The 25,600-nt window shown below is 35.8% G+C and overlaps 1 protein-coding gene across 12 annotated transcripts in view; it reads left to right on the top strand.

Annotated features, from left to right (window-relative positions):
* RAPGEF2 (Rap guanine nucleotide exchange factor 2) overlaps nucleotides 1–25,600 on the top strand; it is a 252,639-nt gene that overhangs the window by 213,226 nt on the left and 13,813 nt on the right. For all 12 annotated transcript variants that reach the window (XM_029939372.1, XM_029939328.1, XM_029939338.1 and 9 more), the window contains 12 exons: nucleotides 3,940–4,076; nucleotides 4,714–4,872; nucleotides 11,633–11,785; nucleotides 12,085–12,249; nucleotides 14,956–15,063; nucleotides 15,151–15,354; nucleotides 15,453–15,561; nucleotides 16,041–16,287; nucleotides 20,802–20,959; nucleotides 21,570–21,810; nucleotides 24,030–24,413; nucleotides 25,313–25,524. In XM_029939372.1, coding sequence (XP_029795232.1) covers nucleotides 3,940–4,076; nucleotides 4,714–4,872; nucleotides 11,633–11,785; nucleotides 12,085–12,249; nucleotides 14,956–15,063; nucleotides 15,151–15,354; nucleotides 15,453–15,561; nucleotides 16,041–16,287; nucleotides 20,802–20,959; nucleotides 21,570–21,810; nucleotides 24,030–24,413; nucleotides 25,313–25,524 — 2,277 coding nt within the window. The remainder of the gene's footprint in view (nucleotides 1–3,939; nucleotides 4,077–4,713; nucleotides 4,873–11,632; nucleotides 11,786–12,084; nucleotides 12,250–14,955; nucleotides 15,064–15,150; nucleotides 15,355–15,452; nucleotides 15,562–16,040; nucleotides 16,288–20,801; nucleotides 20,960–21,569; nucleotides 21,811–24,029; nucleotides 24,414–25,312; nucleotides 25,525–25,600) is intronic.

Here is a 25,600-nt window from a genome sequence, read left to right as displayed (position 1 = left end):
TCATTTGCAACTATCTTTTCCCATTCTGTGGGTTGCCTATTAGTTTTCTTGATTGTTTCCTTTGCAGTGCAAAAGATTTTTACTTTGATGAGGTCCCAAGAGTTCAGTTTTCCTTTCATTTCCCTTGCCTTTGGGGATGTGTCAAGTAGGAAATTGCTGTGATTGAGGTCAAGGAGGTTGTTTCCCACTTTGTCCTCAAGGGTTTTGATGGTTTCCTGTCTCACATTCAGGTCCTTCAGCCATTTTGAGTTTATTTTTGTGTATGGTGTGAGAAAGTTGTCTAGTTTCATTCTTCTGCATATTGCTGTCCATTCTCCCAGCACCACCTGCTAAAGAGGCTGAACGAAAAAAAGTTCTTAAAGATGTCTTTTCTCAGGGCACCTGGGTGTCTCAGTTGGTTGAGCATCTGACTCCTGATTTTGGCTCAGGTCATGATCTCAGACTTTGTGGGATCAAACCATGTGCTGTCAGTGTGGAGTCTGCTTGGGATTCTCTCTCTGCCCCTCCATCACCCATCAAAATAAACTAGAGAAAAGGTCCTTTTTCATAAGCAGAAATATTCCTTTCCTAACAAAATTAAATACTGTTAGAATATTAGTATTATTCTACTAAATTCTTCCAAGCAACATAGAAGAAAGTAGTCCTGCTTCTCCAGTCCAGGGCTGCTTCTTTCCATGTCCTAGGAACTGTCTTTTTACTCATTCCAGGCCCTGAACTCTTGGCTAACCCTGATTCCTTGACCTCCGTATGACTCCTGTGGCATTACCAGAGTTTATTTTGAGCCCCTATAGTTAAATGCTTCTGTTTTATACTTATTATTTGAAGATTAGTGATAGAAATTCTTTATTGTTTTAATTGCTCTAATTTTCCAGTGTATCAAATAGAAGTTACTACAAAACCAGCAATACTATTTATTTTTGAATCTTTGAGAGACTTAACTCTTAGATACCATCTGGTTAAGCATTTATTTATTTTTAGTTTTTCAGCTGAGCCTAGAGAATTATGTATATTTCTGTCATCAGATCTTTTCACTCTTATTATTTATTCATATTACATGTGATACACAGATATTTTCTTTCCTGTCATATTTTTTAAAATCTTAGCCATTTATCATTACTCATATATCAGAACTTGATTATATGACCCATTAATGGAGCAGGAAACTTCCAGAAAGCAAGTATAATGTCCATGCAAGGCACTTCAAGTCATTATAGCAAGTATTAGTAAATACATTTTATACTTCATATACCTCATATTATTTGATCATATATGTGGTCATAATTTGACATATTGTTTACTATGTTATATTATGTTGAATTTAAAACATTTCTGACAACTTCTGGTCTTATATTTTTCTTAAGACCATGAATCTTCACTTGTCCAAGGAAATTTAATATTATTAGGGAAGGGGGGGAGCAAAATGTTTGTTCTGTAGGTAATGTTTTATTACCTTATGGTGAGAGGTAGAGCAGTAATAGCTGAAGGAAATAGAGGCTTGTAACTGCATAATTAACAGTGATACACTGGGCAGAGGACCACAGCTTGCCTATTCATTTGTGTTTTTTTGCTTTAAATCAAAGGGTCATTTGTAAAATAATGATTGTTACCTCCCATATATAACAGATAATTGCAATCATATTAAAAATAGGTTTATTGCTGTCCCAAAGAATAAATATATTTTATTTATATGACATAAACAATACAAACACACCCACTCCTTCCAGAAATAAAAGTTTCACTAAACAGAACTTATTCTATGAGTGATGTGCTTTGATTCTCTTCTTTTTTAAAAAAAAAAAAATTCTGGTTGTAAAAAAAAAAAAAAAAATGCAGGTTACCACAGTATATTGATTTCCTGGCACATCAGTCTGGGTCACGTTGAAGAACACTGTCTTCTTGGACCGAGTCCCTGGGTGCCACCTATCAGTGTTTTTCTCCTCATTCCAAAGCCACCCTGTGTTATGAAAAGTCTTACATGGGGATGACATAGGGTCTAATCAGAAGAGACATTACCCAGCCAGATCCGAGAAAACACTTGGTCTGACCTTCTAGAAATGTAATGTTTTCACAGAATATATCATTCTATTCTGTGTTGTTTTTGCAGTTAACAAACTACTGTATCTCCAATAACATAAATGTGTCATTAAATCCTAACAGAATGTATATAGGGACAGTTTCGTCACGTGAGGACAAGAAAAATATAGCAGAATTCTTACTTAGCCAGAAGTTTGAATGATATGAACATGATAACGATGACCATAATAGCAGTTCTTATTTACTGAATGTTTACTCTGTGCTAAGGACTTTATTGTCTCTATTTCATTTGTCACAACTGTCCAACAACGGGTAGGTATTATATTGTTCTTGCATAAATGAGAGAAACATGCCTTAAGGAAATTAATCAGCTTTTCCAAAGTAATATAACTATTAAGTATTCAAATGATGTCTGCCATACACCTTGCACTCTTTTCTCATCACCTATAACGTCCAGCAAGAGCTTTGGAGCCAGACGGTCCTGAATCATCACTGCCACCTCCTAATTATATGGCTTCAAGCCTGTTTTCTCTCTGTGAAATGAGAAGGAAAACATGCACCTCATAGAGCCATAGTGAGGAGTAAGGAAAGAACTTAGTAATTAGTAAAGCTACCTAATAATAGAAAACTTTAAAAATAGAGACCACAGGACTAGAAAAGACTATGAAGTCATCCATCTTGTCAACAGCTACAACTGTACCAAGGTTTAAGCTGTTTCTCCACAGCATCACCAACAGGAAGATTGGTCAACCTTTTCTCTTTTTTTGGCCAATCTGTGGGATAAAAAATAACATATCAATGTTCATTTGTATTTATGATACAGTGTTTTAAATTGTATTTATTTTAATTCAAGTTAGTTAACATACTGTGTGGAGTTGGTTGCAGGAGTAGAATCCAGTGATTCATCACTTATGTAACACCCAGTGTTCATCCCAAAAAGTGCCCTCCTTAATGCCCATCACCCACTGCCACCACAGCCCCCCAGCAACCCTCACTTTGTTCTCTGTATTTAAGAGTCTCTTATGGTTTGCATCCCTCTCCACTTTCAACATATTTTTTTCTTCCCTTCCCCTGCATTCCTATGTTTTGTTTCTTAAATTCTACATATTAATGAAATCATATAATATTTGTCTTTCTCCGACTCATTTTGCTTAGCATAACACAATTTTAATTAATTTTTATAAATTTGTCTTAATCCATAGAAAATATCTCTTAGTTTCTAAATCCTGAAATATTTTTAGATTGAGAGTGGTTATTTCTCCTGTTTTGGGCTCTCCTGCCCAAAAGGCATTAGAATAGACCTATTGATTTTTTTTTTTTTTTGAGAATTCTCAGACCTCTATTTTCATTTCAGCTTATCATTTCACCCTTTAATTAGCCTTAATAAGATCACAGCTGATTTTCAATAGAAATTTTCCATTTGAAGTTTAATTTTTTCATTCCCATTAGAATTTGAATTTCAGTGTATACACAATCATTCCTAAATCAGTAAGTAAATGTCACCGTTTCCACAGTGACAGTTCATTCACCTACAAGAAATTCAACTTTTGTATTAACAATATTTGAAGTATTTATATTTTCCAGTGGGCAGTTTTGTAGGACATTTAAAAAGAAAGAACTCTAGAGCATTCCTTTTGGATGTTTGCTTTTTAAAAAAGTAGTTGAGCACCTGGGTGGTGCAGTCAGTTAAGCGTCTGACTCTTGGTTTCAACTCAGGTCATGATCTCATGGTTTGTGAGTTTGAGCTTCACATCAGGCACTGTGCTGATAGTGTAGAGCCTGCTTGGGATTCTGTCTCTCCCTTTCTCTTTCTTTGCCCCTCTCTTGCTCTCTCTCACTCTCTCTCAAATAAATAAATAAACAAATAATTGCTGATTAATGTTTACAATATCTTTTGCCTTTTAGAACAACTCTTAGAATTTATGCACCAATTGCCTGCTTTTGCCAATATGACCATGTCAGTGAGACGAGAACTCTGTGCTGTTATGGTCTTTGCGGTCGTGGAAAGAGCTGGGACCATAGTGCTAAATGACGGTGAAGAGGTTAGTGAACATTTCTGTCACTTAGAAGTTTCTGTTTGAGGGTCTCTCAGTACAGCAAGTGAACAAAAAACCAGTTCTTAGTTTTTCCTCTAAAAAAAACAACAAGCAACAATTAGTTTGAATAACTCAAGAATTATGATATACTTGTTGTTACATCAAAGTATTCCAAATCTAGCATTTGGAATATTTTAGTTTTTATAGTATTTCATAAGATACTGATAGAAATACTTTGATGTATTAACTTTTCAGATTTTTAGAACTTTAAATGTTCATTATATGCCTTTTGTTGGAACAAAATTATATTCTTATTGAGGTGGTGGTGATCATTTTATATTGCTTACAGATATTTGGGGGAACAGAAGAATTCTTTTTCCTTGTGTCATTTTAGAGAAGAATGTCCAAATTCAAATTAAAAGAGTGGAATGACATGTACTCTTTGCTGGGCACGCAGAAATACATAGATCCATGGCTGTGCTTTGCTTTATTCCTTGTTCTTTGAATTTAGTAAACAGTTAACTTCACTTGAGTTATTCCATCTTTAAAAAAAAAAATCTGCTAAATCATTTGTAGAGACCGCTCTAGCATTTATAGCTACATGACCATGATTTTCTGCTTTGTCTTCATTTTTTTTAATTAGCTGGATTCCTGGTCAGTGATTCTGAATGGTTCTGTGGAAGTAACTTATCCAGATGGAAAAGCAGAAATATTATGTATGGGAAATAGTTTTGGTGTTTCTCCTACCATGGACAAAGAATACATGAAAGGAGTAATGAGAACAAAGGTGGATGACTGCCAGGTATAAAATATCATTAAAAATGTATATTTTATGCTTAATGCATATATGCAGTTGGGGTAAGATTTTTCTGCCTATATAAATAGGTCATATTTTAGAGTTATAAGTAAGATTTTAAAGTAGGAAATTAACCAAAAACTTCTTTAAAGTTGTTTGGACTTTGGGAGCCTAGCTGGCTTGGTCAGTAGAGAATAGACTCTTGACTAAGGTTCATGAGTTCAGGCGCCATGTTTCGTATAAAGCATACTTAAAAAAAAAAAAAAAGTTGGACTCCACATAACTAAGTGTTCTATAAATATGTTCTATTAAAAAAAGTGTTCTGTAAATAATGGCATATTAAAATTTCCATTAATAATAATTTGATAATCTCATCAAAAAATATAGAAGTGACACTCACATTAATAAAAGAAATTATAGCTAGATTAATAAAAATGGTGTGATGTAGTTATGCATTGTTTTTATTTAAATACATACAAGATAAGGAATTGATTTAAAAGTCATGAAAATCAGGAGTGCCTGGGTGGCTCAGTCAGTTAAGCATCCAACGTAAACTTAAATCATGATCTCATGGCTCTTGAGTTCGTGTCCCCCACTGGCTCTGTGCTGACAACTCAGAACTTGGATACTGCTTCAGATTCTGTCTCCCTCTCTCTCTCCGCCTCCCTCGATCACACCCTGTCTTGCTCTGTCTGAAAAATAAGTAAACACTAGAAATATTAAAAAAAACATAAAAGTCATGAAAAAATCATAGTATGAATCAGTAGAAGGACTTGCTAGCAAATAAGTAATTACTGACTAAAAGAAAATACTTGATAGCACAAGAAAAATATTAGTATTGATAATTGTGTTCATAATCATTATTTAAGAGCATTTATGTGTGCCTGGCTGGCTCATTAATTTGGGTTTCCAGCTTCGGCTCAGGACATGATCTCGTGGTTTGTGGGTCTGAGCCCTGCCTTGGGCTCTGTGCTGACAGCTCAGAGCCTGGAGCCTGCTTCGGATTCTGTGTCTCCCTCTCTCTTTGCCCCTCTCCTACTTGCTCTCTGTCTCTGTCTCTCAAAATAAAAGACATAAAAAACTTTTTTAAAAATAAACATTAAAAATAAATAAATAAAAGGATTTAATAAAAGACTAGAGGAAATATGGAGACTAAATATGAAATTTTATTAGATTGATTATAACTGATAACCTTGTATTATTGACAAATAAATTTAAGATACTTGTGTTATCGAGTGTATAAAATTTATGTCATCTCTTCTGAAAAAGGTCTTTGAAAGATAAAATGTTTTAATAGAAATAAACCCAAAGATTTGACTCAGACTAATTAATGTTAAATGCTCACTGTATTTAGTAGTCTGTGGTCTGAAATACATCTGAATATACTTCGTTCTAAAAAAAATCATTGAATTTTATAGTGTCTGGTAAATATAAAATAATACTCATTTAAATTTTCATTTTAAGCATTTTACTTACTAAACGAGAAAATGACCATGGCTCTAAAAAATTATCTTTTTTTTAATGTTTATTTTTGAGAGAGAGAGAGTGAGCGAGCAGAGGTGGGGCACAGAGATTGGGAAACAGAATCTGAAGCAGGCTCCAGGCTCTGAGATGTCAGCACAGAGCCCTACTTGGGGCTTGAGCTTATGAGCCGGGAGATCATGACCTGAGCCAAGGTTGGACACTTAACCAACTAAGCCACCCAGGCACCCCTGTAATTAAAATTATCTTACCTAGAGAACTAAAAATAACATTGCCAAATAATTCCTGCAGTAACCACTATAGAGAAAAAAAATAAATGGCTATTAATTCATTGTTTTGAATAGTAATGGCAGAAGAACATTCTAAATATAGTCAACTCTCAACTCTCAATTATTTGGCATAATAGAAGAAAACAAAATGGTAGGTAAATCTTGAAATCTTTATTTGGCCTGGAAATATGTTTGTAAAAGAGATTATAGGTGACTTTTTTTTAATGTTTTTTACTTATTTTTGAGAGAGAGAAAGCACAAGCCGGGCAGGGTTAGAGAGAGAGGGAGACACAGAATCCGAAGACAGGCTCAAGGTTCTAAGCTAGCTGTCAGCACAGAGCCCAACATGGGGCTCGAACCCACAAACTGCGAGATCATGACCTGAGCCGAAGCCGGACTCTCAACCGACTGAGCCACCCAGGTGCCCCTATAGGTGATTTTTCAGCTCTGCAACCATACTCCAAAATATAATAAAGCCTAACTCAGTCCAAAACAAACTAGGAATTTGTTAAATGTTTCCCTATCCTATTATCTCTTATCAGTTCCTCCCTGGTACATATTGGCATTGCTAGAGCATTTTAGTCAGAGTCTCTGCCCTTAACGGGCAAATTAAAAAGTTACTTTATTTCTGAGAATTCATCAGTTACATTAGTACCTCTTAATTGGCTAGCCCTTTTTGTTAGAAATTTGTAATCATGGAACTGAAATTATATTAGGCATATCAGAATAATTGATAAAAATGTGCTATGACTAAATATTACAGAATGCTTAAGTAATATGAAATGTATCAGGTAACATCAAATATTTATTTGGGAATTATGGGAAAGGAAGAGGAAGAAGATGTCAGGGAAGAGCGTCTCCTCTATTTACTGGATGAGGAATTGGTGAGAAACCCAGAGTCATAGTCAGCAAGGTAGACACAAAAGAAAGTTCTGATTGAGATACCTAGACTCCTTTAACTCCTGATATGAGATTCCCAGATATACAAAGAAGGTCAAGGGTGAGGTATCTGCCAGAGAAAAGTCTCTTTACTCCATTCTAGCCTAAGCACTTATAAAAGGAAGATGTTAGAGGGGAGGGGGTCACGATTCACTCTTGTACCTGCCCTGATCCATCTGCTCAGGCCTGACATTCGTTCCCTCAGTAGGAGAACAGGGTTGGAGAATGAAGTTAGACTTAATGTAATGCTTGTGTTGGTATAGTTTTAGTGTATTTCTGTTAAAATGTCATATCTGTCAGTAAGTACAAATGTCAGATCATCCTCTTGTTAGGGGAAGTAAAGGAAACAACGAGATCGTATTTTCATGCATCTGTAAGATGGCCTCCGTAAGTTTATATCATTCTACTGAGCACCTTGTAGGCATTTAACAGTTATTAAATGAAATGAACAAAATAGTGTTCTCTTTACCAAGAAGAAGCAACTTCGCCTAGGACCAGCCTTAATTTTCTTATAGTCCAGTGGGTTCCAACAGTAAACACTGAGTAATGTGATATTTAGTTGAGCTCATAGTAAGCCTAATCCACAATGAGTGGATTAAATTTAACATTTATTTCTGTTTGCTTGGATCCCACAATATGTTCAAAGTTGTATTTTGCTTCGGATCCTTGCTTCGTGTGCTCCTCCCAGTTCTCTCCTTTCATTGTCTGTGCTCGTTCCTCTGTTCACTTTGAAAGACACGGGCAGGGCTAGATATAGACACCCGATGGTACCAGGCAATTGGTAATGGTTTTCTGTTTCCCACATGTGCCTCCTTCCTTTCTTCTTCCCACGTCAATCCTTCTTCCATTCCTGCTCTTCTCTACCACTCTCCTTTTCCTTCTCCCTTTTTTCTTTTCCACCGCCTGTGTCTTACACCTGCCAGTGACACATCAGGCATTGCTTAGCCTTGCCTGACACCCTTCAGTGGGGCAACGGGCACTGGGATACCTGTGTGAACAGTTAGGTAGGAATTTCCCTTATAGACCACAAAGTGCCAATTTAAACAGCTCTAATTTCTTAAGATAAACCTGTTAGACTCCCTTTTTCTAGAGACCATGGGAGCTAATGACACTGAATTTAAGTAGTTTTGGAGAAGGTAGTTACATGGATAACTTGAAAGTTGACAAGACTGTTTTATGGTTGACATTTAATTTTACTTCATCCTTTTATAGTCTATTATAATTTTTCTACTAAGTATCAGTTGTGATGTCATGCGCCCAAAAACCAAGCCTGCAATGTGAGCTGCCTTTGGCCTTTTATAAGCCAAATCTTGTTGGAAATTTTATTTTATAGCAGAATGTTAAGGTCTACACCACTTTCATATGCTTACAGCTATCTGAAAGTATAAAACCTCACCAAAACAAGACTTCACCAAACATACTTCACAGTTTTTCAACTGGCTTCATCATACTAATTAAAATTATATTTTGCATATGAATTTCTTATATCTATAAACTTCTTAAGGCAAATATAAATCTGCTAATAAAATAGAGATAAATGTTTTTATCTATTATTTATTTATTTTTAGATACGTATGGCCATATTAGAAATTCAGTTGGGTTTTATTTTCTTTTCAGATAGTACTTTAATTTGGTAAAGAAGTGATAAAAAATGTCTCTCAAGGGGGCTTCTAGATGGCTCAGGGGGTTAAGCATTGGTTGGACTTTGGTTCAGGTCATGATATCATGGCTCATGGGTTCAAGTCCCCTGTTGGGCTCTGTGCTGATGAATCAGTGCCTGGAACCTGCTTCTGATCTGTGTCTCCCTCTCTTGCTGCCCCTCCCCTGCTCGTACTCTGTCTGTGTCTGTCTGTCTGTCTCTCTCAAAACAACAACAATAACAACCAAACAACCACACCAACAAAAACAAAAAAACATTTTTAAAAAATGTCTCTCTAGGCTTTAAGAATTTCAAATCAAACTTATTCTAATTTCCTTAAATCCTTAGTCAAGATTAATTTTAGTACATTTCTCTTCTAAAACCATTTTTTAAAATATTTATTATTTATTTTTGAGAGAGAGAGAGAGCACAGGTGGGGGAGGGGTAGAGAGAGGGAAACACAGAATATGAAGCAGGCTCCAGGCTCCAAGCTGTCAGCACAGAGCCTGATGGAGGGCTCGAACCCATGAACTGTGTGATCCTGACCTGAGCCCAAGTTGGACACTTAACTGATTGAGCCATTCAGGTGCTCCTCAAAGTTTTTTCTTTTCTCTGTCTACTTACTCCTTTTAACTAATGGAATGTATTTCTTTTTTAGGAGATAAATGAGAAAATGATATAATTTTGTTCTCTGAAACAGAATGTAAGAAAGATCCCTAAAATTATTTGGAGACAGAGAGCAATTTTGGTGCCCTATTTAAAAAAAAAACAGGGCGCCTGGGTGGCTCAGTCGGTTAAGCCTCCGACTTCGGCTCAGGTCAGATCTCACGGTCATGGGTTCGAGTCCCGCATCAGGCTCTGTGCTGACAGCTAGCTCAGAGCCTGGAGCCTGCTTCCAGTTCTGTGTCCTTCTCTCTGCCCCTGCCCCTCTCATGCTCTGGTTCTCTCTGTATCAAAAATAAATAAAACATTAAAAAAAAAAATTGAAAAAAAAACCAAACAAACCTATTCTTTGAGACAAGGACTAAGGGCCGCATATTTCAAAACATGTATACACCTGTGGTCAGTGTTATAGAAATGGGTTGTGTTTTTAAATTAAAAAAATATATATATGTATTTATAAGAAAAGCCTATGTCTTTTGAATCTTAACTTTTTGATTCTAATAGAAAAATTAATGAGGTTTTATCAACCAGCTCTGGAAGAAACAATATTGTAATAAGCTATTTCTCAAATATGAATCACTGCTATTTCTTTTTAAAAAAACTTACTAGTTCTATGGAAAGTATGGAAAATATAGAAAAATTTATTAAATAAAGTGAAAGTCACTTGTAATTTGCATTATTCAGAAATAATAATTATTAGCACATTGCTCAATTTTATTCAAAGATTTTGATGTGCACAAAAAATTTTTTTAACTAGCAAGCATGTAATTATGAGATATTGGGCAAATCAGCATGCTGTTGGTACAGCTGTTTCTTCGTTTGTGGAATGACTGTAGCAGTAGGACCTTCTTTATGGGATGATCAGGAAGGTGAATGGAGAGATCCTATAAGGCTACCACAAAATGATGATGGTGTCCTATTCATGATAATTATTATTACAACATTTGGTTTCCCATCTTTTTAAAGAAATTAAATATACTATCATGAATATTAAGTCAAAACTGTAAATACTCTAACTCATGTCTCCTCACTGATTTCTGGTTAATTTGTGTAATAAGTGCTTTAATTCATTCTTCACTTTCTCTTTAAATTACTAAGAAATGTAATTTAGTGGTTTGCCCTAAGCCCCGATATATTTTTGTATTTGGGGTCACAGAGGAGTATATGCTTGTTGTGCATATTATTTTTAACTTTTTGTTTAAGAGCAAAGATTGCCCTTAATATTAGTTACAAGGAATATGATTTGAGTTTAACAAGTAGGTGGCTTGTTTTGTGGAACTTTTTTGAACAAATTTCTAAACTGATTTCTTATCAATATAATTAGCAAATGTGTAATATCTATTCCATGATACCATGGGTATCTTTGAATTTTGATCTTTTTTTCATATTTATTTTAAAATTGTTGCTTTTAAAATGTTTTTTAACTTGTAAAACCTACTACATGGTAATTATGTTTTTATATTTATCCTCCTAAGATCCTACCATCAAAGAAGAGGTGTGAAAAAGGACTTTTATCTTCTGATTTTTAAACGGGTTAGGATTTTTAATATAAACTACATATAAAAATGCTAAAAATGAAACTTGATTTGAGCAAGGAAGAAATACATTAAAAAGTAGAGAATTCTGATTAAGGTTCATTATTGCGTTCATTAAGAGAGTATGGGAAAGACATGGAAAAATGTCAGTGTTAAATAATTAAAACACTGAATTATTAGTACTGCTAGATCTCTTGCAAGCACTTTATCATTAACATGTGACTTACATTTTGTTCCAGTTTGTCTGCATAGCCCAGCAAGATTACTGCCGTATTCTCAACCAAGTAGAAAAGAACATGCAAAAAGTTGAGGAGGAAGGAGAAATTGTTATGGTAAAAGAACACCGAGAACTTGATAGAACCGGAACAAGAAAGGGACACATTGTCATCAAGGTAAGACAAACTTGCCTCCATCTTATGGGGAGGATTTTTTCTTTCTTTCTTTTTTTTTTTTTTTTTTTTTTGGTAGTATCAGTTAGTTATGACAACTTAAGATCCCTCCCTCCATTTTTACATATAATTTCTCTGAAAATTTATCAGTTGTTAAAAGATCTTTATACTTCTTGATGAATAGCAGTTTTATAAATTATTATATATTTTACTACCCAGTTCATCTTATGTTGAAAACTTGGAATTATGGGTGCCATAGAGATGTTATTTATAAGAGAGAGTGATTAAACCTTTTGTTACAGGGCACCTCAGAAAGATTAACGATGCATTTAGTGGAAGAGCATTCTGTGGTGGATCCAACATTCATAGAAGACTTCTTGTTGACCTACAGGACTTTTCTTTCTAGCCCAATGGAAGTGGGCAAAAAGTTATTGGAGTGGTTTAATGACCCGAGCCTCAGGGATAAGGTTGGAAAATATATTCTAGTTTGGCTTTTAAATGTGAAATATTCAGATATAAATTTAAAGATATTTTAATATATATATTTGTCATACCAGTAATGTTCAAATTTGTTTTTAATGTTTATTTTGAGAGAGATTGAGAAAATGTACATGAGGGAGGGGAGCAGAAAGAGAATGAGAGAAAGAGAGAGAGAATCCCAGCCAGGCCCCAGTGTGGGGCTTGACCTCATGACTGTGAGATCATAACCTGAGCACATATCAAAAGTCAGACACTTAACTGATTGAGCCACCCAGGCACCCCTCAAATAATTTTTATGGAAAAAGAGAATCACTTTTTAAGCAAAAAAAAAAAAAAAAAACCAAAAAACAAAACAAAACAAAAAAAAAACCAAGTGATACAGCTGAGCTCCATCAGAATCTGCATTCTCTGTGGGGCAAATGGTCAGTGTATTCCAGATGAAAGTTACAATTTTTAAATTGGCGTCAGAGCAGCATCTTATTATAAGTATTGCTTGTTGGTAGGGCCAGTAATAAAACTCTAAACAGACTTCTTTAGCAGAGTGCTCTGTCAAGGCCAGATTGGATGATAAACTACATAATGAGGTGTAAGAGTTAGTCATAGTCTATACTTATTTCCCCTTTCCATGTGACAGTCTAATTTACATAAGGCAGACATGGGAGGGCAGGTAGGAAGCTCTATGGCTGGTCCTGCCCCTAACTAGCTCTGTGGTCTTAGAGAGATCATTTGGACAGCAGTGCTTTTCATTTCATATTCTGAGAGTCACAAGCCTACGCTTGTTCAGCCAGGCTCTCCAGCCGTCAAAACCTGGTTTGAATATTCCCTTTGCCATGTACCTGAGGTGTCATCTGACCCTCCTGACTGTCCTTGATTTACTTGTAAAATGAATAATCAACATCTTTTGGGGATTATTGTGAACATGAATAATAGAAGTGAAGTGTTTTTTTTTTTTAAGGTTTCTTTATTTTAGAGAGAGAGAAAGAGTGGGGTAGGGGCAGAGAGATAGAAGGAGATAGAAGATCTCAAGCGGGCTCTGTGCTGACAGCAGAGAGCACAATGTGGGGCTCAAACTCACGAGCCATGAGATCATGATCTGAGCTGAGGTTGGACGCTTAACCAACTGAGTCACCCAGACGCCCCAGATATGAAGTTCTTTATGTAGTACCTGGCTCAATGCACTTAATACATCTTAATACATCATACATTTTAAAGATTGTTTGTTGGTGGTGGTAGTTGGTAGTATTCAACTTATAATTTATGAATCTCAGGGTTTTTTTTAATGTTCATTTTTGAGAGAGCAAGCGAGCAAGCAGGGGAGGGGCAGAGAGTGAGGGAGACAGGATCTGAAGCAGGCTTTGCACTGACAGCAGAGAGCCCAACATGGGGCTCGAACTCACGAACCATGAGATCATGACCTGAGCCGAAGTCAGATGCTTAGCCAACTGAACTACCCCAGTGCCCCTGAATTTCAGTTTTCTAATCTGTAATAGGCTAGTAAGACTTTCAAGTTGGCTTCTTGGCTGCAGAATTTTAACTTTATGGAAAAGTCAGGTGTTAGATATAGTTTCAAGGGAGATGTGATCTAGGTCTCCAAAATTTAAAAAATGGACAATAGCGATAGTAAATGACCAAAAATTAATATAAATATCAAGCCTTGACTCCCAAGTGTATTTAACTATAGTTAAAAATTAAATGTATACTGTCACCTTTGTTTCTTTACTGCTAGAATACTGTGCCTAATTTTCTCACTTTGACTAAAAGGTGAGATGGTTTGATTAGAGATTGAGATGTTTGAAAAAAAAATCTGTGGAAAATTTATGTTGTTATTTGAAATTTAGAAAATGAAACTCATAAATAAAACAAGTACTTTTATATTTAAAGTCATAGTTACACTCACTTCATTTAGTAAGATTTTGTTGAGAATTCACTTTATTCTAGACTTTGTAAGAAGTCTTTAGGATGTCCTGAGAACATTCCAAATAAAGTTGTCCACATAGAACTTACAGTCTAATGAATGTCACACACCTCTTGCTGGGTACAGCACAAATATTCTGTAACTGTGGATATGGATGTGTGTGCATGTGTGTGTTGGTTTGTATAAAGGAGGTGTAGGGCTCTGAAAACTCATGTGCAGTGTAAGAAAAGGCTTCTCATTTTTCTTGAAGAACTGTTGATGTTAAAAGCCTCCTGAATCTTAATGTTAGCAAGTAAGATGTAATTCCCAATTAACTCACAGCTAGCTCCTTCCTTTTATAACTTGTTACCTTATAGATCTTTTTAGTCCTAATACTATTAATCCCTTTTGTCTATTCTGACTTCTACTGTTATTTTTTAGTTTCTATATTCTTTTGTCTTGTATTGAATTATTTTGGTTTTATTATAGCTTTGTTTTTATTGTGACCTGTTTCAAATATAGTTTGTGAGTAAAAAAGATAGAAGTTAATTACGGTCTTTCACAGCTTCAAAATCCTTCTTAGCAAAACAACAAACAGTCTATATTTATAATATAAATATATTTTTTCAGAAGGTCATTATCTTATGAAAGAACCCTTGCTGTGAGGGTTTTTGTTGTTAGTTTATTTTCTTGTCCATTGTTATTAAGTAAATTGTTTGGTATCTTTTTTGAAAAGACTTTAATTGCAGACTTTTAGCACTAAAAAGAAGAAGACCTGTTAAAATAATTGATCTTTCAGGTTACACGGGTAGTATTACTGTGGGTGAATAATCACTTCAATGACTTTGAAGGAGATCCTGCGATGACTCGATTTCTAGAAGAATTTGAAAATAACCTGGAAAGAGAGGTAATATGTTTCATGGGAAAAAGTCATCAATTTTAAGTTCATTTAATTCAGCCTATTTTTGAAACCACTCTTTCTGAACTTTTATAGAAAATGGGCGGACATCTAAGGCTGTTAAATATTGCATGTGCGGCTAAAGCAAAAAGAAGATTGATGACGTTAACAAAACCATCCCGGGAAGCTCCTTTGCCTTTTATCTTACTTGGTGGCTCAGAGAAGGGATTTGGAATCTTTGTTGACAGTGTAGATTCAGGTAGCAAAGCCACTGAAGCAGGCTTGAAACGAGGGGATCAGGTATGATGTTTCTAAGTCCAAACTAAAGAGTGAGTATTGGTGCCTTTTTTCTTCAATCAGTTGGGATACTGAAATGAATTTCATAATTTCATTTTTAGATATTAGAAGTAAATGGTCAAAACTTTGAAAATATTCAGCTGTCAAAAGCCATGGAAATTCTCAGAAATAACACACACTTATCAATCACTGTGAAAACCAATTTATTTGGTAAGTATTTTTGCATACTTTCGGTTTTCTCCTTTTGGTCTTTTTTCCCCTCACATTTAGGTCTTAATCATGAAAAAAGTCATTTTTATAAGTAATATTTCAAATATAAGAATCAAAATCCTTACAGTAAAATGCATAGATACAGATATTAATTACATAAGCTTGTAAGTAGGTCTAAAAATCTAGCTTAAGGACCAAAAAATTATTTTTATTGACAAGTGTTTTAAATACCCATTATGTTTAAATACTTAAAGATCTAAAGAGTGTACTACTGTATTTTAAGTTAGTCTGAATGGACGTGATACAGCAACATAACAAAGCAGATTGGGGTCATGCATTCATTGGGTAGTATTTTTCCATGGGATTACAGTTTTGATAGTTGAAGTATACTCTTCTCACCTGTTTCAAGTCCTACAGTTTCCTTTGAATTGTTTGGATTTCTTATAATGAGTGTTTTGTGGTGTTTATTTCTATTGTAGTATTTAAAGAACTTCTAACAAGATTGTCAGAAGAGAAAAGAAATGGTGCCCCTCACCTTCCTAAAATTGGAGATATCAAAAAGGCCAGTCGCTACTCCATTCCAGATCTCGCTGTAGATGTAGAACAGGTGATAGGACTTGAAAAAGTCAATAAAAAAAGTAAAGCTAACACTGTTGGAGGAAGAAACAAGCTAAAAAAGATACTCGACAAGACTCGGATCAGTATCTTGCCACAGAAACCATACAAGTAAGTGTATGAATTTTCTATGTGTTATTTTATTGTGTTAAAATGATATGCAAAAGTAGTGATATAATTAATGTGTGCCCATGTTCTCAGCTTTTATGGCTGAGCTATCTTAGAGGCAATATTAATAATGATTTTAATCTCGTATATTTACCACTTACTTGCCCAACCCAAGCTTCATTAGAGATAGGTTAGCGTGTCTTCACTTGAACCTTTTATTTATTTATTTTTTAATCTGGACTTAAAAAAAATATATGTGCTCCGGTTTCACCCATGGTCGGAGTTGTTTTAGCTACGGTTTTTTGTTTCTGGCTATCTTGTCTACCATCACTGTCTGCCCTTTGTCAACCAAATTATTGCTTCTTTTGGTTGCCACTATTCATCCTTGCCATTCTCTTTTTTCCTCTCTGTTTTCATTTATTTAACTGTTTTTAGGATATCACCAACCAAGCACAGAACTCTTTTCCTTCCTCCCAATGGGCTCTACAGTCAGAATGCCAGGTGTATTATTGAATCTCTTCTTGGCTGCTTATTTATTCCAGGAGCTCAGACTAGACAAAGTTGTAGGTGTCACACTTTCTTAGTCTTGTTTATTTGCCAGTTTGCTTGGTTATTTCTTCATTTTAGCTCCTTCTTAGTCTAGAGATCTTTTATAAAATCCAATTACCATTAGCCAAAATTGTTTTTTTAATATTAAATAACATGGATGCACCAAATGCATCAAGCCACAATGATAGGTAAGTTCCAAAACATGTAGGTTATTTTCTTTCTTTGGTAGTTGAATGGATCTTCTAGAGGAACAGTAGATATTCAGAACTACATTAAACATTTCCTAAGTCCATTTCAGATAAAACTTTTATTTGTAGATTAGGGTGATATGTCCAAAATATATTATTGATGGGAGAGTCAAACCTGTGTTGTCCCCACTGAATATAATGATTGGTGGTTTTGTATCAGCTTAAAAAGACTTCTACAACAGAGTCCTAAGAATAAGCAATGAGTATGATGGCTTATTTATAGACTTGAGAGCATGTTTAGATTGAGTAAATTTCTAGTAAACAATGGATTAGGCCTGTTAGCATTACAGAAAATAGAAATTGATTTTTAAAATGACCATTCTTGAGAAAAAATTTAATTTAAAATGGGCAAAAGAATTACTTAAATGTAGAATTATGAGCACAATAACAACAACAAGAGATCCTATGGTCATATTTGACCATGAGCTAAATATGAACCTTAAAAAAAAGTCAAACAGAAGTCAGCATGACCCTGGCAAGTATTAATAGAAATGTGACATGTAAGAACTGGGATTTAAGCCATCTACACTACAAGACGTGGGCAAGGAACACAGTATGAGAATGTAATGTATAATTTTGTTTTATGTGTATTTAAAAAAATACTCAAAAGCTAGAGAAGGAAAAGAATATAATAAGATCTGTTAATTTTTAAACACTGAGGAAACATCTTAAATTTGCTAAGAAAATGTATGCTGGGCCTCCAACTCTTGCTTTTGGCTCAGGTCATAATCTTACAGTTTTGTGAATTCAAGCCCCAACTCTAGCTGGAGTCAAGCCTGCTTGGGATTTTCTCTCTCTCCCCCTCTCTCTGCTCCTCTTTCACTTGCACAGTCTCTGTCTGTCTTGAAATAAACTTAAAAGGAAAGATATGTCTCATTTAAGTATTTTATTGTGAAAATTATTAGAAATAATTCATGTACATAATGCAACTGAAATGAAAAATATTATATTTAAAAGCAGGCTGAGGGTGCCTGGATGGCTCAATCGATTAAGTGTCTGACTTCAGCTCAGGTCATGATCTCACGGTTCACAAGTTCAAGCCCCACGTTGGGCTCTGTGCTAATAGCTCAGAGCTTGGAGCCTCCTTCAGATTCTATATCTCCCTCTCTCTCTGCCCCTCCCCAACTCATGCTCTATCAGTCTCTCTCTTTCTCTCAACAAGAAACATTAAGTTTTTTTTTTTAAAGGCTCAGTAAACTGTAGGATCTATTATATGGTATGATAGACTTAATAATAGGTACTACTTAAATTTTGCTCTTCTAGAAATCAGCATGTGTTTACAGTGATTTAAAAAAAATTTTTTTTTACATTTTTTATTTATTTTTGAGAGACAGAGAGAGAGAGAGTGCGAGCAGAGAAGGGTCAGAAAGAGAGGGAGGCACAGAATCTGAAGTGGGCTCCAGTATCTGAGCTGTCAGCACAGAGCCAACGCGGGGCTCGAACCCACAAACCATGAGATTGTGACCTGAGCCGAAGTCAGATGTTCAACTGACTGAGCTACCCAGGCACCCCTACAATGATTTTTTTTTAACAAGGCCATTAAACTAGTCAATCAGACAGATCTTCTAGATATACTGTGTCCCTTCCTCCCTTCCCACCCCCAACACTGTCAGTATCACAGAAGTTAAGATGCTGGGTGATGGCAAACTGGCAAGAATAGGTATGGGAGAGTGATGTGAACAGAGGGGGAAACAGGGTAAGGAAAGAGGATTATAGAACTCAGCAAGTAGACAAAGTGATGAATTCTGAGAAAAGAGGGAATAAGTCAATAAACTATAACATCAACAAAGACTAAAAACAGTTTCTTATGGTATTCATGAGAAGAGTTGGAGAGGTCAAACAATAGATATGCTCAGAGAGGGCCATTTCTGAATTGTCTTGAATATAAAGTAGTTTCAATCCAAGAGAGTATCCTCATATCTGTAGATAATAAGATAGATGGGCAAGAGTTATTAGATCTTCACTTTAGGTGTTAAAATGTTGCTGAGAAACCTTCCTTAAGTAGGTTGCTCTGGTGTTTTTAGCCATTTGTGGCAGTAGTGACCCCGTTGGCTCTGTATCTTTGGCCCAAGCCCATACTAGTTGTCTTATGTCATGGATTACATCTGATACTGTTGGCAGTAAAGATGGTTTATGTGGTTGAGAAATGAAATTTTACCAGTATGAAGATTTCAATGTTTCACAGAACATTAATACTTGTCATCTTTATGTGCATGCCTATATATGTTTAAATGGAAATTGGATTTTGTTCTGGACTTACCTATGGATTTGGAAGAATTCACACTAAAATCATCTTTAATTTTTTTGTGTTGACTTTAAAAGAAAAATCTTGTCCTTGTTTAATTTCCATTTTCCTCTCAAAATAAAGGATGCTACAATATATATTTTAAATTATCACAGCCATTAAAGATAGTAGGTATTATAATTAAGCTCTAATGTCTGAAAACCCAACTGATGCTAAATGTTTTCATTTCATTTATGACACTTTGGATGCCCGACCTTAATATAGTTTTCTTAATCTTCATTTTTAAGGTATTTCTCAAAATTAGTCAGAACTATAACCATATGCTGATGATCTAGTTATTTTATGTGTGTCCATGTTTATTATTTTAATTTAAATGTCTTTTTTGGAAATAGTTCACCCTTCAAATCTAGGTGTTTTTAAATGTTATTAAATCATGTGTTAAGAATTGTCCACAGTAACAGACATTTTATAAAAGGAAATGAGTTTGTAGCTATCAGCAATAAGGAATATTTCTCTGGGAATTTAAATGTATAACTAGAAATTTTGAGTAGAGAATTAAAAGTGAGTCATTGGATTTCCATTGCCTCTTCCTTGATGCTAAGAAATATCACCATGCACCCCTGCTTTTCTATGCTTTGTATAATTAAGAAACAATCTCTGTGTCAAGGTTTCTTTACATTTGACTCCATAGTGATCTCATTTATTTCTCTGAAACCCTGGAGAATGAAATAGGACAGTTTGGATTTTTTTTCCCTCTATTTTGCTCAGGATTTTTAGTTTTTAAAGATCAGGTTATAAAATAATTTATCATTCTGACGCATGAGTTACCAGTTGAGTGAGACTAAATGCACTGTTTAAAAACTTTTTTCTTTAATTTTTTTTTTTTGAGAGGAAGGGAGGGAGGGAGCGAGAGCAAGAGAGAGAAAGAGAGAGAGAGAGAGGGAGAGAGAGAGAGAGAGATCAAGCAGGGCAGGGGCAGAGATAGAGGGAGACACAGAATCCAAAGCAGGCTCAAATCTCTGAGCTGTTGGCACAGAGCCCAATGTGGGGCTTGAACCCGCAAACCATGAGATCATGATCTGAGCAAAAATGAGACACTCAACCAACTGACCCACCCAGGTGCCCCTAAATGCACTTTTTTTAATGTGCTTATTCTTAAATCTATTTCCAGGAGTCACTAGAGCTGATCTTTCTTTGAAAATACTGATAGACTACTACTAATATGCTTTGTCTGCTGAAAGAGGCATAGGTTTTAGAGTAACATAGGCTTAAGAAACAGCAAAATAAATTGAGTTGGATACACTTAAGCAGTAGTTGCTATTGAATTTTCAATCAAATTTATTAATGGTACTTTTAAATGAGCTGTAAGTCTTATAAAAATATGGTTTATTTATGTTCTGTGTCTATTACATATTGATGAGTTATAACCTTTTTACTTGCAGATCATTTACTTTCTAATTTTTCTCTTTGTTCAGTGATATTGGGATTGGTCAGTCTCAAGATGACAGCATAGTAGGATTAAGGCAGACCAAGCACATCCCAACTGCGCTGCCCGTCAGCGGAACCCTTTCCTCCAGTAATCCCGATTTATTGCAGTCACATCATCGCATTTTAGACTTCAGTACTACTCCTGGTGAGCATCACCTTTGCTGCTTTTGTTTTCTTGTAGGAATCTGTTTTCCTCTAACATACGGGAATGCTGGATGTTCTTGGGTTGGCATTTATTGTGTCAAATGCTCCCAATTTCAAACCACCGAATCCATTCTTTCTTATTCTTCAGACTAATATGATATGATCCTGGGCAAATTAATCTCTCTGAATTTGTTTTCTCTTTCATAAAATGAAGATAACACATACCACACTGGTTATTACTAGGTCATGTTAAATAAATAGAGTAAGAGGAATATATTAGGTGGGCTTAATGGGATTTTCAATATAATAAAGACAAACTTTAGAATTAAATTTTTCCTTTTTTGCTACCAACCTGAGAATCTTACGTGCTACTGTTGTGTACTGATAATGTTTGCATTTGTCCACAGATCATTTGGGTATCTATAGCGAAAACTATTCATGTAGCAAATCAGTATGTTGACTTAAAGAATCTTTGAAGAAGGATTGTAACAAAGGAGAGATGAAAATGTAGAATTTATCTTTTCTGGGGAGGTTTTCCAGATTACTTTACTTAATTGTATTACCATAAACTAAAATACTGTCTGTTTACATATGGCTTTTCTTTCCCCCAGACTTGCCAGATCAAGTGTTAAGGGTTTTTAAAGCTGATCAGCAAAGCCGGTACATCATGATCAGTAAGGACACCACAGCGAAGGAAGTAGTCATTCAGGCCATCAGGGAGTTTGCTGTGACTGCCACCCCGGATCAGTATTCACTGTGTGAGGTCTCTGTCACGCCTGAAGGTGTAATCAAACAAAGAAGACTCCCAGATCAGCTTTCCAAACTTGCTGATAGAATTCAACTGAGTGGAAGGTATATGATATATCTATCCTATTGGATTTCTTTAACCCCTCTTCAAAACCACACCAAAGTCTAAGAGATGAACACTTTCAAAGGGTTTTTAAAATTAGTAAGTACCTCTGCAAACAAGAAAGAAGTCTTATCCCTTTCTCTAAGAACTGGTGAATCAAAGTAAATGTACCCAGTAGACTGCTGACCCTCATAAGATTCTCATAAGGTCCTTTTGAAAAGCAGGGCTCTGTGACCTGAATATTGCTAGTGGCTGTCAGGACACAGTCCCTTCTTACACTGGCTGTAGGACACCGGGCTGGCAGAGTGGTAGAGTGTGCCTGAGGGGAAGGCACAGAGCTAATGCTGATACTCTTTCCTGGAGGTGTACATTCACAAACGCGTTTTGTAGTCATATTCTGATGTCCATTGCTCCTGCCTACCCAATCTTTGTAGGAGCTTCATTTGTTTAAATGGAGGCATATATGGCCACGTGGCTGGCGAATGCTGCCTGTTATCACTTGCTACACTGTGAAAAATACCTCTCTCTAGAACCAGACTTTTAGTTGCTTCAGAGCTTGGTCTCCTGCTGCATAACTGCTTCTATCACATATGACTTGCAAGGTAACTTGTACCTGATTTTGTCAGGTTCCTGAATGACCCTTGTTATGTGTAATGTGTGTCCTCAAACCACAAATTAGTGAAAGATGAAAAAGCAGTTACCTTTTGATTCTCATTTAATGACTAGGTTCTGCACTCACTGAATACTAAGTAGTTTCATAAATCACATTTTTTTTCTTGTTGGATGGAATGGTTTTTTGTACTTGGCTTTTCCATAGCATATCTAAACCTGATTTAATGCATTCAGAACTTCATATTTCTTGCTATCAACTACAACTTTCTTATTCTTCTTCACTTCTACTTTGTTTCTAGCCCTGACACTAGCAGTTAAGTGTTGTTTTAAGGAGACCAGTTTTCCTCATTATCATTTAAAGGCACACCGATACGTGTGTAACCATGATGGAGTTCTACAATCTCCATTGAGGTACAGATTCATGGCTCACATTCAAAAAAATTATAGATGAATACATGTTATGGGCTTCATGAGTAATCAAAACTGGGAACATTCAATCTGTGAATGTGAAGGCCTCAAGGTATGTGTTTTCCATCATGGTTGCTTTGGTGAAAGATGCAAAAGGCCAGTTTGGCAGGACTCCCCCTGTGCTCATTCTGCTTCTGTCTTTATGGAATTCGGCTTAGGAAAATAGCTGTCTACAAAACCAAAAAACAAAAACAAAAACAAAAAGACCCCATAGGGCAAACATCTGGATTCTATTTTCAACTAGTTGTTTACAAAGAGAAAGGAGTATTAATGAGTTCTCGTCTCTGTCACTGATATTAACTACTCCTTAGTATTTTGGAGCCTGTTTCCTCATCCAACAAGAATAATACCTGCCCCACTTACTTGTAGGGTTTTTGTGAAAATCAGATAATATTTAAAAGTTAAAAATCAGGGCACCTGGGTGGCTCAGTTAGTTAAGTATCTGACTTAGGTTCAGGTCATGATCTCATAGTTTGTGAGTTTGAACCCTGCGTCCAGCTCTTTGCTGACAGCATGGAGCCTGGATCCTGCTTCAGATTCTGTGTCACCCTCTCTCTGCCCCTCCCCCCTCACACTCTGTCTCTATCTCTCTCTCAAAAATAAACATTAAAAAAATTTTTAAATTAAAAAAATTTTTTTGGCATTATTGTACTCATAGTATCAGAAGGGAATAGCTTATAGGTTTCTTTGGTATTTGAATAAATAGGTTCAAATTGGATCAAGTTTACCTATTGATAGTTACACTCTCTCTAGGAAAATAGGGTGATGACCTGTGCTGATCTCTCCCACTGCTTTCCTTAGAGCCTGTTTTCTTACTTAAACTGAAATTTTAAATTGAGCTATTTTCTGCCACTTTTAGCAAAGATACATAAAGTAATCTGTGAATCAGGGAAGGGCAGGAGAAAAACACATGACAGCTGGCTTGAAATGACATGTGATTTATTAGCTTCCATCAGTGACTTACCGATAGGTGACTCTATGAGCTGACGACTGGGGCAGCAGCTGTGTTCTCGGTCCTCATAGAAGAGGATTCTTCCGTCACTCAAACGTCTGTTCTTGCAGATGTCCACAAAGTAGCATCATTCTTTCAAGTAATGTCTTGGGACTGCTGCTTAGGCTTAGAATTCTGTGTGTTTCATAGGTATTACTTGAAAAACAACATGGAGACAGAAACTCTCTGTTCAGACGAAGATGCTCAGGAGCTGCTGAGGGAGAGTCAGATTTCCCTGCTGCAGCTCAGCACCGTGGAAGTGGCCACCCAGCTCTCTATGCGGAATTTCGAACTTTTCCGTAACATTGAACCTACTGAATATATAGATGATTTATTTAAACTCAAATCAAAAACCAGCTGTGCCAACCTGAAGAAATTTGAAGAAGTAATTAACCAAGAAACATTTTGGGTGGCATCTGAAATTCTGAGAGAGACAAACCAGCTGAAGAGGATGAAGATCATTAAGCATTTCATCAAGATAGCACTACACTGCAGGGAATGCAAGAATTTTAACTCAATGTTTGCAATCATCAGGTAAGAGAACACACGGGCTCTAAGATTCGATTCAGGTTGCAGATCAAAATTACACATCAGTCCAAGAACACCATATAATTTGTGTAAGTGTTGTAGCTTTTGATTGAGTCATGCCGAACAATTATTTTCTTGGAATCCAATCATTCTTAATTTAAAATCTCTTGTAAGCTACGTGTAGAGCCTAGAAAAGCTATATCCACTACTGTTTTTGGTTCTGCAAGTTAGGGCAAATTATTTTAATTTCTCTGAACATCAGTTACTCCTCATAAAGTAACAGTGCCCCAAAGAGGGGTCAGGTAGATTAAGTGACATTATGCATGTGGACTTCTATCAGCCATCACAAAACAGATGCCCACTAAATGTCCATTTGTATCTTCTTCCGTTGTAAGTGCTTATATTGAGGCTGGAAGACACTACAAACTGAAACAATTAGCAGTATTGACATTCACGGCGATTATGAATCATTGTCTCTCACCGGGAGTTTGATCATATTGTAGTTACTGTTATGACTTTTATTTTCTTCCGATAGGATACTTGGCCCGTCTGTTTTACCACCAGCCTCCTATGTGCCAAGTGCTTCTCTATGTATGGAGACAAAGCTGCAAAACAGAATGCTTCCCTCATGATACTTCACATTCTAGTTATTTGTTCATAATAAATAGACTAGATAGAAGGGTCTGAAGGGAAGAAGAGTAATAACCCTTGGCTCTGACCCCGCTTCTGTGTTCGATTCTCATTACCCAGAAGTATTAGTAGTTTCTTGTGAATCCTATAAATTGCTATGTATATACAGCATAAACACAGAGGTGTTATAGGTTAATAAACAATATACTGTTTTACCTTCTTCATTTCATAAGGATAAGTCATTTAATTTTATACCACTTTTCTTTTCCTTTCAGTGGCTTAAACTTGGCACCAGTGGCAAGACTACGAACCACCTGGGAAAAACTTCCCAATAAATATGAAAAGCTGTTTCAGGATCTCCAAGACCTGTTTGATCCCTCCAGAAACATGGCAAAATATCGCAATGTCCTCAACAGTCAAAACCTACAGCCTCCTATAATCCCTCTATTCCCGGTTATCAAGAAAGATCTCACATTCCTTCATGAAGGTAAATATAAAGTAGATTTTCTGTCTTCACTTGTGGGAGCACACGATAAATGAATGTGATAGGATTCCCTTTTTCT

The sequence above is a fragment of the Suricata suricatta genome, chromosome 1 (assembly GCF_006229205.1).
Source record: "Suricata suricatta isolate VVHF042 chromosome 1, meerkat_22Aug2017_6uvM2_HiC, whole genome shotgun sequence".
Taxonomy (NCBI): Eukaryota; Metazoa; Chordata; class Mammalia; order Carnivora; family Herpestidae; genus Suricata; species Suricata suricatta.
This window is presented reverse-complemented; position numbering and strand designations above follow the sequence as displayed.